The 15,835-nt window shown below is 53.7% G+C and overlaps 1 protein-coding gene across 4 annotated transcripts in view; it reads right to left on the reverse strand.

The window, feature by feature from the left end:
* The window catches only part of EPB41L4B (erythrocyte membrane protein band 4.1 like 4B), a 115,827-nt gene extending 107,842 nt beyond the window's left edge, over positions 1-7,985 (reverse strand). For all 4 annotated transcript variants that reach the window (XM_037047558.1, XM_037047559.1, XM_037047557.1 and 1 more), the window contains exon 1: positions 7,665-7,985. In XM_037047558.1, the coding sequence (XP_036903453.1) occupies positions 7,665-7,970 (306 nt within the window). In that variant the 5' untranslated portion in view covers positions 7,971-7,985. The remainder of the gene's footprint in view (positions 1-7,664) is intronic.
* Between the last annotated feature and the right edge of the window lie 7,850 nt (positions 7,986-15,835).

Consider the following 15,835-nt stretch of genomic DNA (forward strand, 5'->3'; position numbering starts at 1 on the left):
CAAGGCCAAGAGACAAACAGAGATAGGTATTAGTCATGTCGCACTCACACACACACACCCCACACACCCCACACACCCCACACACAGAATGAGGGGTGAGTCTAAGTAATTCAGAATAAGCACAACAAGCAAAAAGAAGGCAACAAACTGGTGAGAAGTATGTCAGGAAGGCTTGGATGGGGGGTGGGGGGAGGGGGGAGAAGGCACACCATGCTTACAAATACATACAAAAGCACCAAGATTTCAGGGAACTAAGTGAAACCAACCACTTACTACGCAGCAGAACGGGAATATGTAAAACGCTTTTCTCTAAGATCATTTTAATATGGTTCTATTTAAGCACTTTTTAAAAGCACAATCTACTCCTGAACGCACTGTTGACAGATTAGGACCATCACAAGCAGAATGCACCCTGGGCAAACCGACATTCTGAGGCTTGGGACCCCGGGTCCCCATCTACCTTGGAGGAAGTGGGGGTGGGGAGGCAGGTTCAGCCCCCTTCGCCCCTCTGACAGCAGGAGGACCCTCCCAGATCACAAATCTCCTCCAGCCAGACTGTCTGTGCCAGAAGCCAGAGTGCCTACTTTAGTAGCCCTGTGGCATGGGCGAGTGCCTTCACCTGTCTGCTAAACCCGTTCTCCCTGCTACAAATCAGGGATGACAATAGGGGTTTTGTAAGGGTTCCACAAGACAGTCATTGAAACACTGAGCACAATACCAGGCAAAGTGCTCGGTGAGCCTTGGCCCTTCCTAAGTGCTCAAGACACCCCTGTTCTCCAAAGTTTCCTCATTCGCACTTTAAAATTCAGGGTCACAGCCAGGGTGCATAATCCTCCCCTACCCCGAGGAGCCAGAGCCGGGGAAGGGGCTTTTCTGGCTGCCACGCTCCATGCATTTGTACCTGCTGGGCCCCCACGCCTTCCCACGCCAGCAAATCTAACAGCCGAACTCCCATGCATCCTCTGGAATGACCTGGTGTCACTGTGGGCATCAAACCTGCCCCAATGCCACCCTGCATCCAGTTGCTCACCCCTGCACTACACTGTCACGTGGGGTGACAAGTTACCCATTCACACTGTCTGCCCTTCTAGATGGGAACTACCTCGTCCTTCCTGACTCCCTCCCCAGTGGTCACTGCAGCGGTCACTTCACTGCATTTGGAGAACCAAGTGCTCAAGAAGCCTTCGCTGATGGAAAAGAATAGACGGTGGGCAAACAGAAACACTGGGGGCAACAATGAAAAGGAAACCCAAAATTAAAATAACGTGGGACCAGTGAGCTACATCCAGCTCTAGAGAGAAGCCAGAGGCCGCAGGAGGGAATTAGGGCAGAGGGGACACACCCGGGACGCTGCAACGCTGCAAGGCTACAGCCCCCCTTTGCCAGACCGGCTGTGGCTGGCAGCAGAGCATGGGCCACCCTGGGCGAGCAGGAGCATGGGCACCACCCCAAATCACGTGTTCACAACACAAGCCCTGGGAGGCCAGGGGACTCCGTGTGGCCACAGTAGCAGGACCTTTAACGTGCCAGAAAGCAGAGGTGATTGTGGGAAGGGACTCCGAGGCTGGGGAGCTTGCTACTCACCCAGCAGGGCGGCAGGTGGCACACAGCTCGGGTGGCCACTGGGGGTGCCCCACCCAGCTAAAGGTCCCCGAGAATGTGGAAGGAGGGTGGTGGTGAGGGCCCAGCCCAAAGAGACACAAAATCAGTGTCTGCGTACAGTTCCTAGCAAACTGTGCTGAAGCGGGGAAAGGGACATTCATCAGCCCATATAAATTCACCATTTTAAATGCCTATTTATACCTAAAAACAGAAGGAGAAGGTACAGATGGACACACACCACAATTTAACAGTGGTCATCTCTGATGAGATTTTTAGGGGCTGTTTTAACTTTGCTGGCTTCTCTACACTTTCTAATCGTTCTGCTGGAAACCTGTTCTAGTGTGAAACAAAAGGGAGGGGGGAGAGCACACGCCAACCTGAAAAAAACACCAAGAGGGATGAGCAGCCAACCCCGCCCGCAGGCAGCTGCCACGGACCGGAGGAGGAAAGTCGACCAGGCTCCTGCCCAAGGACCACTCCATCCAGGCAGAGTGGATGGAGGGCGCAGGCAGGGGGCCAGGCCCTGGGGAGGACAAAGGGTGGGTGGAGCATTTCTGTGGTGGTGCACAAAAATTCTGTGAATTTTTTTCTAAGTCCCGTGCAAGAATTTAAGAGAAAGTTCTACTTGTCCCCCGCCTCCACCTTTGTTACTTCAAAATTAAACAGACATGTGCCTTCATCCACAGCGGTGTACTAGAGGCGGAATTCAGTGAGATTATGAGATTATCCCCATGGGAGTGCTCAGTGAGGTAGTATTTGTTCAGCACTGGACCAGTGCAGGGTCACATTACCCTCACTGGGGAGGCTGGACAGGTTCCCCCTACCCCACCCCGTACTGATACTGACTATCCAGCAAGTGTGGAACCAGAGTCAGGGATGGCACCTGCATCCATTCGGGAAGGCTGTTCACCATCCACACCCCCACCCCAAACCCTCCTTTTAAAAAAAATGTATTTTTAACAGTACACAAACTCATGACCCATATAGGTATCCAAAGCTTCCCCTCCATGGTCCCATTCATGGTCTGAGCAGAGTGGGTGTGGGGTAAACCCTGGAGGGCCACCTGGAGTGTTGGACACCTTTGCCCACAGGGGCAGGAAGAAGCAAGCCACCCAGGAACCTGGGATAAGGCAAGGTGCCCGTGGAAGCCAGAACCTTGGGAGATAGGGCAAATGAGGAGCTGCCTTTTCCTATTTCCAGGGGTATCTTTTACGGTCCCCCATTTCTTCCCACAACCAATGTGAGGCTACCCCTGCCCTCCAAGCTAGACTCCAATACGCCTCCACCCTCCTCCTCCCCCACACACTGGACTGACTCCACCTGCGGACTGCTCTGGCACTCTGCCCCTGTCCTGGCCAGGCCCTCCTCGCCAGGCACCTGGTCTATTGCAACAGCATCACCGGTCTCCAGTCCCTCCTCCAGCCCCGAGTCCCACCCACCGCCGCCAGCCCCGCCCCGGCAGGTTTGAATGCATGGTGCAGCCAGTGGTTTTCATCAGAAAAACACCTTCGTCAGAACCACTCGGGGTCCTTGTTTTAAAAAAACCCAACTTTCTGAACTGCTAAATCAGAACTTCTGAGGATTTTAGCCAGAGAAAAGAAAATCCCAGATGAACTTTGTGTCCGCTGACATTAGAGAGCCATTTTGCTGGAGTGTCCCATTGTTTAGGGGACTGAGTCCTACTGGTAACTGCCAGGAACCTACCTGCCCCACTGCCATGATCCCGTGTTAGGACTGGGGGGTTGGAGTGCCTTCCCACCACTGTTCCTGCGCTCACCTCTAAAAGCGACAAAATCGGGGTTTCCAAAGTAGCCCGTTCCAACTCTTCACTGAGTAACTGCAGGTAAGTCACTTTATACTCATGGGCCTCAGTTTCCCATCTGCACAATGGGTGGGACACCAGCTGCCCAGGGTCCCTTTCGACTCCCACAGACATATGATCTCTATGTTGCCACATGTAAGTTTTGTTGGATCAGAGGTTCCGGTTGTAAAATCCTCAGATCTTGCATTTCTCTGTTGGGGGTGGGGGGTGGGGAGGGGTTGTACACTTTTCTCATCCAAAGTGAAACTTTTAAAAACCATCTCTCATAGGACATCTAACTTCCAATTTCCAATAAAGGAGAGCCCAGCCAGGTTTAACTGTCCTGGCCCAGCGTAATGCTCATGACCACAAATCTGTCCAAGCCCTCTCCACGGGCCAAAGAGAAGGTGTGCGGCCTAAGACTATGAGCTGAGAGCAACCCTTCAGCATCCTGCCATGTACTGAGGCAGTCTGTATCCTTCTTGCCATACAAGCCTCCCAACATCCCCATTTTAAGGACCAGAAAATCCAGGCTCAGAGAGCTTAAGCTGCCCTAGGCTGCACAAGCAACCGGCAAGACTCAACCACAGCTCTGCTCACCCTGGAACTTGCCACGTTTGCACAGCACCACTGTAAGTCAGCGTGGAGTTCCAGAGACAATGAAACCAATTGTGCCCACTGCACTACTGGCCAACAAAGCCGTGCCCTCCGAGGCAGAGTGGGAGTGCACACCAGCCAACCACACATCCTAGCAGCTTTGCACACGGAGCTGCCGGGAGACTGTGCACGCAGGGGAGTGGAGAGACGGGGCTGAGCAACAGCCGCACGAGCAAGAGCGATGCCAGGGATTTAGTCAACACAGATCTAATATGAGTCAACAGTGGGTGCCGCTGCCAAGCACACGAATGGGATCTTCAGCTGCATTAGTAGAAGGAAAGTGTCTGGAGCAGGCCGGGGGAGTCCTGCCCTGCTCTGACCAGACCACTCCTGAGGGCTGGGCAAACCAAGGAGTAGCACCTTTAAGGCAAGCCCAGGTTTTCGGAAGAGGAATGTCTCAGGGTGGCCGTCTGGTTGGTACAGGAAGCCAAGAATTCCCTTGGAAACTGGTTTGTTAAGCCAACCCACGTTAGACTGCACTTTATAGATGGATATTTTTTTTAAAAGATCCTTTAATTCACATTTTATCAAGGACTGAGAAACCACCAAGTAGCCAGAGCAAGGCTGCTAGGGAATGCAGCCCACCCCAGACAAGGGGGCTCCAGGCCCTGTCAGAAGAGGGTCACTGGGGAAGACAAGTGCAGTTGCTTCTTCCCTTGTTGGACAAGACTACTGGGCTGTGGCTTGGCCAAAAAGTTCATGTGACACACTAGCTATTCTAAAAATGCGCAAGGGACACTGGATTTGAGATCCCATCATCTCGAATGTCAAAGTCTCCAGGAAGTCCTCCCGATTCCGCCAGGCTGTGCATCCCCAGCACACTGTCCGGATGAGCCAGACAGATCACCTAGCATCACTCAGAATAAGACAACGTGTTTCCCAGGAGCCCCAAGGCCACCTCTCATTCACCTGTCTGTCCACCAGCGCTCAGCACATCAGAGACACCCAATAAATGCTGACCGGACGAGGCGGTTTCAGAACAGGAGTGTCTGGACCACAGCTTAAAACCAAAATGGCTTATGGCGATGCATAACCACTTCTTGTGTGCTTAACAAAGACTGAGGCAAACACCACGGGAGGGTTTTAATTACAAAGGAGCCATAGTTAGCTTGGCAAGTGCTGTGGAAGTGGCTGGGGACAGAAAATCCAGCTTAGCGGTACATAGGCCAAAGGTAAATCCCATCTATGCGACAGGTAGCTGAGAGACAGCAGAGCCCAGGAAGCGGTAAAAGTCCAGGGCTGCAGAGGAGGAGAATAACAACAAGAGGCCTGACGGCACACAGAGGGAGTCTGGCGAGACGGGTCTGAGGCAGAAGCCCACGTGCCACATGAGTCCACGGGGAGCTGGTAGCCTGGCGCTGACACCATAACTCCCGGGAACAAGAACTAAAACCCTGAGCTAGGAAGGCCCTCGGAGGAGACTGATGAAGCTGTGACACCTACCCAATCTCTACATCTGAGCTCACCAGTGACTTTGCTTCCTCTTTCCTCCCTGAGGACTCACATGACAAAGGCCAGCATTTGCTTTTTATTTGCTCGTGCACAGAGATTGTGTGTGTGTGTGTGTAAATAAAATTTGGGGTTCACTAAATCACACCTTATTAAAGCATGAAGGTATCTGCCATCATAAGAAAGCCGGGTTAATTCTTTTATCAAGTAGCATTTTATAAAGTAAAGAAAGCTTTCAGGCTGCCTGCCCCCCCCCAAGGGCTCCCCAAGCTGGAAGAGGTCAGCATTCCTGCCCTGCCCTGCTCATTTGAGTACCTGTTTGTGTCTCCGCACCATGCATGCACTTGACTCAGCTTGCATTTTTCATCCAGGAAACCCCACTTAAGCCTGTACCACAAACCTGACAGAAGCAATGCATGTTATAAATGAACCATCCATCCCCAGGGAACAGAGGAGGAAAAAAAGCCAACAACAACCCATCAGCAAGGAGCACCGTCAAAGTTCCCAAAGAGAGCGCTCCTTTCCCAGATCCGAGATGCAAAATGCGCCACATCCTCTCCTCACGCAAGCTGCCCACTCCAGAGGCAGCCTGCCCCCCTCTGCACTCCTCCCGGCTCTTCAGGCTTCCTCTCCCAGCTAAATAAAAACTACAGAGCCTCAGTCTTGGGCAGCAGCGGCAGCATTTAATGCTATTTTAGACAACAGCTCTAAAGCACGGGAATGTTGGCTCCTTTTCCATGAATAAAAATCCCCCAAAGGGTATTATCATAACAAAATGATACCCTATGGAGAGCACTAAGAGCCACAAAAATAAATTTGTCACAAATTGAAACTGTCTCAAAATTAAACCTACACAAGGACGTATTAAACCCCAGGCCAGGCAGGCTCTGATTTTTCCCATCTCAAACCCTCCTTGTACGTTCCTAGTTCTCCAGTGAAGTCCAATGAATTTCTCCCACCCCGAGGGCCTAAATGTTTTTTTTTCTTTTTTGGAAGTCTGGGAATATTAATGCCCCCCGCCCCCTCCCCCCCCACGTGCCCCCCCTCCCGCCCCGCCTGCCTCCCTTGAAGCCCTGGAGACTGGAGAAGACCTGTAACATTCACCTAAAGCTCAATCACTGCTGTGTCAGTCACACCCAGATTCCCAAAAGCACCGTCTGCTGCAGCGCCGGGTGCACAGTAGGTGCCCCATTAATGTGCAGAGTTGATTTGATCAGATCTGGCCCCTGGGTTAGAAAGACGCCTAGAGGCTAGAAAGACGAGTTGGTAGCTGCATGTCCCGGCAGGGACAGCAGTGCTGGCCTAGCTCTCTCCCAGAGCGGGGCGGGGTGCAACCACCTGTAGGTGGGTGGCCGGGGACTCAAGCCCGGGCGCCGCCGCCACCCCGAGGTGCCTCGGAGGCCGCAAGCACATAGACTCGGGTAAAGCCCAGCCCGAGTCCTAGCGCCCCAGCAAGGGCTCTGCAGGCTCAAAGTTGTCCAGGTCCAAGAGAGTCGATTGTAGAGTTAGTTCCCAAGTCGCCCAACCACCTGCGAGTATGCGAACCGAGGGGTTCACTGGGATGGGGGATGGGGAGTTAGAACATGGAGAGGGGATGAGGCGAGAACGCAAATGGTCCCCCGACTCCTTCCCGAAGTTGGGCACCTGCCAAGCAGCAAGCGTGGGGGATTCTCCTCCCTGCCATCTCATCAAGGCTTGGTGGCGACTTTGGTGGGCGGAGGACCAGCGGGCCACGACACGGCAGCCCCGCATTGCTTTGACATTTTCTAACCAATAACCCAGCACCAAGAAGGCCCCGGCTGGAATCTGGAGGACGAAAGGGAACACCTGTCACCAGCGCCTAGGGGCGGGAACTCGGGACTCGGGGAGTGGGTGCGCTAGGGAGGGGGTGAGGCCCAAAGGACGAGGTGGGAGACAGACAAGGGGTAACACAGCACCTGCCAAGGAGGGGGCGCCGGCCAGGGATGGGGCCCTAAAAGACCCGGGCGGGTAACTCGAGAGGGAACAGGGTTAAGGAGTGCTCTCAGAAGAAGGGGGGAGGGGATCCCCGGAAAGGTACAAGGGGAGCGCCCCAGAGAGAAACATAGGAGGAAGGGTGCTAACCCAGGGGTCGCGGGGTGCCAGTTCCCCGGACTGGTCCCGCCTCGTCACTCACCGGCAGGTCGACGCTCACTTCGGTCCCGTCCAGCAGAAAGACGCGGCAGTAGAGGGTGGCCTTGGCGGCTCCAGCGGCGGAGATGTGCACGGCCGCGCCGCCGGTGAGCAGGGGCCCTCCGCCGGCCGGGAACACGCTGCCCCCGGGAGCGGCGGGCAGCGGCGAGGAGGCGGCGGCGGCGGCCGGCCCCCCTCGCGGCCCCCCGTCGCGCTCGTCCCCCAGCCCGGCGGCTCCGCGCCCTGCAGCTCCCCGAGCGTAGAGCTGCATCGAGCGGCGGCCAAAGGTCCGGCGTAGGAACCGCAGCATCCTGGCTGGGGGCGCCCCCTGCCTCCGCCCCTTGCGCCGCCGCCGCTGCGCCGCCGCCCGGGAGCACCCCGCGACGCCGTCAGTGCCCGCGGCCGCCCGCGCCACCGCCCGCGGGCTGCGGCCCGGGTCTCGCTCCCTCCTAGGCCGAGGCCAAGGCCGCGCTCCGGCTGCCTGCGGGGTGCGCCGGCCGGGCCAGCACCGCCTGCGAGTGGCCGAGGGCAGGAGGGTGCGCTCCGGGCAGCCCCGAAGCCGTCCCGCGGTCGCCGCGGCGCGCTCTCCCGGGCCGGCGGCCTGCGCTTGCTGAGGGATCGCTCCCGACAGCCGGCCGCGGGGGTCCGGGGCTGCCGGGGGCGTGGGGGCGGGCTGCGGGCTGCTCCCGCGCCGCGCTTCGGCCGAGGGCCAGCCGGAGCAGGGCGCCTGCGTGCTCCCAGCGCGCTCACTCCCCCTCGCCTCGCCGCGCCCGGTGCCGGAGGAGGCCCAGCTGAGCGCCCGCTCCCTAGGCGCCTTTTCCTGCGCCCGCAGCCCCCGCCTCCCACCTGGGAGACTGCACCTCCAGCTGCCACCACCACCGCCGCCGCCGGGACTGCAGCACGCCCTCCTCCCTGGGGGCTGCGCCCGGTAATTGCAAACCGCGTCTATGCTGCCCCCTGCCGGCCCGAGCGCCCCCTGCTGCTGTAGGTGTGCTCACGTGTGTACACGTAGGTGAGCACACACGTGTTTCCGGCGTCCTAAGCCCTGGAGACGCCAGAGAGTCCCCCCTTGCCTACTTAGGAAAACAGGGCTCTATGCCCTCTGCGCAGCCTTGCCCCGGAGGCCAGAGAGAAAATAGCATTAAGTGAAGGCCCTCCTGCGCCCTCAGCTTCCCCTTCCGGGAAAGGAGAGGGTGGACCAGGTAATCTACAAGATCCCTGCTGTTTAAAGTGCTACCAGTTTAAGGTCTTAGAGCTATTAGGGCCCTTTCGGCCATTCCAGTCCACTGGGCTCATTCCAAACAAGGAAATAGGCCAGGCAAGGAGAGGGAGTACTTTTGCAACCTGCTACTCAGGAAAATGCCTTTCCTCAAGGAACTCGTGTTCTGTGTCCCTTATTGACGCAGAGGCCAGCGTAAGTAGGCAAGGGGAAGGCTAATGAAGGCTGAACCAGTTACTGGGAAGCAGAATAGAACTGAGACTCAAGAAAGCGCAGTACAGGACATGCTGGGAATATTGGAGGTAGAGGGAAGTATTGATAAACAGTGCCCCTGAGGAGTGCATGTCCAAGGCCCGCTTCAGGGAGAAGTGGGTTGTCCAGTGCTGCTGGAAGGAGTGTCCGAGATGAGGAGGCTGAAAGGGGGTCAGGCCTCTTGGGAGGAAAAACACTCCTTTTTTTGTGCCTCACACTGTGCTAAGCCCTTTCTATTCCCCATCTCACTTAATCCTCAGGATGACCTGGCTCAATAGACAACTTTATCCCCATTGGACAAAGGAGGAAATTGAAACTTAGAGAGCTTAAAAGCTTGCTCCAGATTTGGTGGTTAATCGGGACTGGTGTGCAGGGCTTCGGAGCTGTGGCTGCCAGGGCAAGGCATGTGGCGCGACTGGCAATCAGTGAAGGTTTCTGAGAGGCCTGGACAGGGGCAGTGGCCGCAGCAAAAGGGACACAGAAACACAGAGAGATGAATTCAGGAGGCATTAAAAAAAAAGATATTTATTGAGGATCAGTCACTATCTTAGGGGATTTCATGGAGGATATTTTCATGAATCTTCACCCCAATCCTTCCCGGTGGTTCCATTTATCCCCTTTGATTTAGGTGTCGTTTGGAGCTTAGAAAAGTTATATATATCCTTGCCCAAGGTCTCAGAGCTCCTGAGTGGCCGCAGCCAGCATGTCACGTCTCCTTTCTCGCTCCACAGGAGTCCAATGTGTGACTGTGTGACAGTGAGCTCTGAGGGGCCATCTGCAATCAGCCTGCAGGTGCCCACTCTGCTCCCCTCCCCTCAAGACTTGACCTATAGAATGTCATCCACAAGTTGGTGTTCAGAGGTAGCCTGAAATGCTTCCCGGTTTCTAGGAAGAGCCCATCTCCTACTGCATAGCCCAAGAGTTCTGTGGCAGAGTGAATAATGCCCCCCCCCCCCCAGCATATGCCTGTCCCAACCCCCAGAATTTAAGAAGTTTCAGGCAGGGAGATTATCCTGGGTTATCTGGGTGGGCCCAGTATAATCACATAATCACAAGGGTCCTTATAAGAGGGAGGCAGCAGGGTCAGAGTCAGAGGCGATGTGGCAATTGGCAGCAGAAGTGATGCGTCCAGGAACCAAGGAACGTGGGCAGCTTCTAGAAGCCAGGAAAGGCACAGACTATCTTCTAGATATTCCAGACAGAGCACAGCCTCAGGACGGAATGTTTTCTTAGATGTGTGCCCACCCAGGACCTAGCATGCTGTCTGGTAAGCAGGTATTTGATAAATGCTTGTTCGGTGAATGTCTCATTTCAATTTCTTAGGTCTCTCTTTGATTAAACTTCATGTCATGCAGATTTCAAGCTCGGAATTTCAAACTTGATCAGCAGGTTGGCACTGTTGTCTGCTCACAGTGTTATGTGCTTTGGTTTTTGCCTTTTTTGACCTAAAGGTCCCTGAACCTGTTACCTGAACTCTGTAACCAGCCCTTCAGATTGGTTCATTGCCATTTCTCAGACCTCCCTGCTCTGTGTCAGTGGGCCAGAAACGCACACACACCTGTTCATCAACGCAATCCCTCTGTTACGGGCCTTTTGGTCCTCAGACACCCGCACCCCCACCCCGCATTTCACCCGTGTTTCCATCTAGAACCATCTTGGCTGACATTCTCAAGAAACAGTCTACACTAAATTCCAGGTCCTTTCCGTGGTCAGAAATAGGAGCTTGACTTCCTCAACTTTATGGGCAATATTTGGATTTTGATCCCAAAGTCACCTGCTTGCCCTCTCCTTCTCCTCCTTAGAGCTCGGCCACCACTTCTTTACCCACCTCGGCTGGCTCTGGAGAACTGCACACCGTCCCTCCCATCCCTGCTCCAGAAGCAAACCTTGGAGAGAGTTCCTTGTGCGCTCTCTCCCTTCCTCCAGAGTAGGCTCACATGTTAATTAAGCAGCCCTTGCCCTGTCTCTCGGGGACTCCTTTCAGAAAAGTGCCATTTATCCCGATCCTTTGTTTCCTGGCTCGCTTCCTAGACTCAATAAAAGTGTGCCCTCCTTCTGACTCCTTTTCTTTTTCCCATAGAACAAGATCACACTTTCATGCGTTCTACTGTTTACTCCCCCGTGAGTTGTTCCTTCCATAAACATCCATCAACACCTTGCTATGTATCACAAAGCCTTTTCCAAACAAACAGAGGCTTCTAGGGGCAGGCGAGACGGGTGAAGGGGATCGCTGTATGGTGATGGATGGTAATTAGACGTACAGTGATGATCACCAGGTAGGATATACAAATGTTGAATTATAATGTACGCCTGAAGTATATGTAAAGTGGTATGCCAATTTTACCACAGTAAAAAAAAAAAAGTTGACTTAGCCTGTCTGCTATCATTTCACAACAAGGATAACAATACTGATCGAAGACTGCCAGCCTAGTGTCCCTTTTCCTACTCTGGGTTACCATGCCGAACGACTTCACCCCTACTCAGGGGCCTAGTGTTCTAGGTGGAGCTGGCCCCACCACTGTTCAGCCAGTCAGTGTGGTGCATGATTGGGCCCGGCCAATCAGAGCATTGCATTTCCTGGAGCCCTGTCGCTGGCTCAGGAATGGGCAGGCATTCATGCCAGGCCAATGAAGGTCAGCCCTGGGACTCTGGTTGAAACTATTGGCAACCAGCAGTGTTAAGCCTAGAACTGTGTGCGGAGGGGCCACCCGGACACCACATGGAGAAAGCCTGAGGATGACGGCAAAACAGACAGAAGTGGAGCCAAGAAGTAGAGAGACATAGCTTGCTGATGACAATTTGATTTCCACTACTACCTGGATCCAGATGTGCCCGAAGCTACGCCCTGGAGTTTACAAGTGAAGGAGTGAATCAGTTTAGAATGGAGATTTTTCCAGGTCTCTTTCCTGAGCACAGGGCATACACATTGTTCTGAATAAGCACTCACTTTAGTCAGGGTTTAAAGATCTCATCTTCAAACAAATAATTAGCAAAGCAATGCCCATCACTGAATTGTATAGAAATAAATGGAGAGTTAATAAGTGATCTAAACTTTTAGATTTTTGGTGACTACAGCTGAGCGCCACATTTATATTTTTCGCCCATCTTTTCCCCTGCTTCCTCCTCTGCATCTAATCCCCAGGTCACCATTCCAAACATCTACTTCCCAGCCCTAGGTCTGGACTCAAGCGATCACCGTCTGGAGGTAGGAGTGTCCCTCGCCTTCCTGATGGCAGCCCCAGCATGGGGGTCCTATCTGAGGACACGTTTCTTCCCCGAAGGACGTGCATCTGATTTGGAGAAACGCGTGGGTCGGATTCGATTGCCCTAGCATTTACAGTGGAGATGTGTACGTCTTTATGGTGCCCCCCAGGCTGCTGCCTCCTGGCCTGCATCTCTGATGTCAAACCCACCCCCCACCCTGGCCCCCGTTACCAGACGTGCCTGATGAGGTTGCCTGTCTCTTATTCCGTCTTAGCCAACTGCGTACCCTTTCTTTTCTTCTGTCCACTGGTCTAAAATCAGTGCTGTCTTTGGAACTTTTTGCAATGTTGGAAGCAGGCTGTATCTGTGCTGTATAATATGGCAGCCACCAGCCACATGCGAGTATGGAGCTCTTGCAAGGTGATGAGAGCAACCAGAGGACTAAATATTTCATTGTACTTCATTTTAATTTAAATGGCTACCTATGCTTAGTGGTCACCACACTGGACAACGCAGGACTAGGCATTGCCACCATTACCCACAGCTGGCTTCATCTGCCTAGTCCCTGCTCCCCACCAATTGGGCAGGTCTTGTTCCAAGTAGTGACCCTTTTTGCTCTGTCCCGAACTGATGACATTAACTTGGCCATGCCCAGCCAAGTCACCATCAAATCCTATTTACCATCAAATCAAAAACCCATCTTCTGCTAAATTGGTCAAAACCAAGGTAGGTTGTTCTTTCAGGTAAAGCCCTTAGCAACTGGGCTGCTGCTGGTGGTGCAATGTGCCTTTGAAAACCGGCACTACCTCAGAGTGGAAGTGGCATTCCACAGTGAGGGTCCCATGACTCACCCGGGGCAACACTGCAAACAACCAAGGTGCAGGGACCATAGACGCCAAAGGAACCTTTCCCACCACCACCTTCTCTGTTGCAGACTTCCGGTCCCAGTTCTAGCCAAGGGAAGAGAGAATTTGAAGAAAGTGAAGGTAGCGGGTACAGTCAGATGCATGCCATCTATGAGGGTTTGAGAGGAATAGGGCCTGTGAGGGGCCTTGGGAGTGGGCCAGCTGGGGAGAAGCTAGTCTCCAGGGCAATCCTGTGGACAGTACAATGGTGGACTCAGTGAATGGGTCACATGGGGTTAAGAGAGGATGCTAGCAGGGAACTGGAGATGGTAGATCCAGATGACTCATTTTAAAAGCTTAGCATCAAAAGGAGGTAGCGAGTTATCAAAGAAAGAGCATGGGAAGCCTGCTCAATTCAAGTCTGAGTCTCACTCTTCACATCTGTAAAATGGGTGAGCGCACTGCTAACCTCAAAGGTTTGTCATGACGTTAATGATACGGCATAACAAGTGACTGATGCAAAAAAGAAAAGAAACAAAGCTTTACAAATGGCAAAACGCTGGAAGAGTAGAAGGCTAGAAGAAGGACAGGATAAGTAGCTAGAAGGAGCAAGGGGACCAGGCCAAGGTTTAGGGGACACGGTTCTTATTTTAATATTGGGGAGGCCAATCCTAATGAGGAGGAAAAGAAGAGGATGCCTGTGGAGAGATGGGTATCAAGGAACAAACACAGAGAGTATTTGTGCAGAGGAAAGAGTACATGACACTTTCTGAAGCCGGAGGGAAGGCGGGGCAGACAGAAGCTGGGTCGAGCTGAGAATTGACAAAAGCTTCTCAGAAGCACCCTGCTTTTCATTCCCAAGGGAATAATGAAAAGGCTAACACTTCTTTACGCCGTGCGGAGGTTTCTGGTTTATGAAGCGCTGTCACAGACATGACCACATTTAATTACCCTGCATGACAACCCTGGCTGTGAGGCGTTCTTATCCCAGTTTACGGCTGAGGACACCAGGCTCAGAGGAGTTGTGGGACTTGCCCGAGGTCACGAGGCTGGTAAGCAGCAGCTGAATGAGGATGGGAACCCATAGATCCCACAGCTACTTGGCAGGGCCTCCTTCTCTCGCTTGGTGTCCTCTCTAGAGTGAAACCCGGCCCTTCCCTGCAGCCACGCCAGCTCCCTCCCTCCCTGACTCACTGGGAGGGGCTGGTTCTTTTCTCCCCAGAGCCGGTTTCTGACCTTCCAGACTCCACCCTCTCTTTCATCCCTCCATCTCGCTTTCCCCGGCCCCTTTCTCTCTTTTGATTAAGCAGTTAGAAATAAAGGCTGGGGTTTTAATGATATTAGATGGGAGTCACTGGGACCTGCCCTGCCCTGCCTTGCCCTGCCTTTCCCCACTGCCCAGAGATTCCCGAGGGAACCAGGCACCCAGGACAAATGCTAGGAAACACGAACTGGGCTCTGTCTTTGTGGGACCTACTTAGCAGTGAGGACCCTCTGCTACAGCTGGGATGGCCTTTCCACTGCCTAACAGGGCCTTTCCACTGCCTAAATCCGCTGGGCCTGGGGGATGTTTCTCCCTTCTGGTCAGGAGCTGACTGGAGAAGCAAAGGCAAGTATATTTAGGCGTGGGTGAGAGGAAGAATCACATTCCTGTGTGTCATTTTTTTTCACGTTCGGTGACCCCATGCACAAGTAAACTCGACCTAACCGTCGCCCTGGAATCTGACCAATCAGATTAGTATTCCATCTGAAGGTGGAGAGAAAGTGTCAAGGAGACTTTCCTGGTGTGGGGAGTTGGGCAGGGCCTTTCTCTGACAGTTACAGCAGGTTAAGCTAGAAATTTCCAGTTCCTCCTCCTCCCTGGTCCCTCATCCTCTGTAACCCTCCAACCCCAACTTGTCCTCAGGCGTTGCTCTGTCCCTTGGACCACTCCCTGGCGCCCCCTGCAGTCTCTCCCTCTCCATCCCATCCCTTATCCAACCCCCAGAGCAAAAGGAAATAGAGTGATTCCACTTAGAATCTTGCAGCAGGGCTGATGGTAAGGGACACTGGTAAAAATGACAGAATTCAAGGAGTCTGGAAGGAGGCCTGGGGCCATCAGTGTTTCACATCTGGACAAATCCCACGTAAAGATTTTTAGCCAGCCTGTGTGTGCTGGGGAGGCCGAACACATTTTACCCAGAGCCCACCCTTAGTCTGAGAGTCTTGCCTTTCAGCGAGCTGCTCCCTACCACCTGCAGGGAACAGGCCTTTTTCATCCGGCCCCACCTGCCGCTGCAGCCCCAGCTCTGTCATTTCAGCCTCCCACCCCCGATTCACAATTATTGCCATTCTTCAGACACACCAAGTTCCCTTCAAGACTCTGTATGTAAATTTATCTTCCTCAGATGTAGTTTCTACCTGCAAACTCTTGCTCACCCTTCAGAACCCCAGAGGGGCCCACTCCCTAAAGCCCCTTCTGACCTTCCCTAGATAGACACGGTTGTTCCATTCCCCGTCCCTTTTCTGTGCCATTTGCACAGGCCTCCCCCTTTGTTGCAGAAATGGGGCAGCTCTCTGTGCTCGGAGCTGTCAGCCCTTAGTGGTTCCCAGATGATGGTAGCTTGGACTGCGGTGGGGGCAGGGGTGGAAATGGGGAGAATTGAGAGATAATAA

The sequence above is a fragment of the Sturnira hondurensis genome, unplaced genomic scaffold (assembly GCF_014824575.4).
Source record: "Sturnira hondurensis isolate 20B ecotype Veracruz unplaced genomic scaffold, ASM1482457v3 Scaffold0006013, whole genome shotgun sequence".
NCBI classification, from domain to species: Eukaryota; Metazoa; Chordata; class Mammalia; order Chiroptera; family Phyllostomidae; genus Sturnira; species Sturnira hondurensis.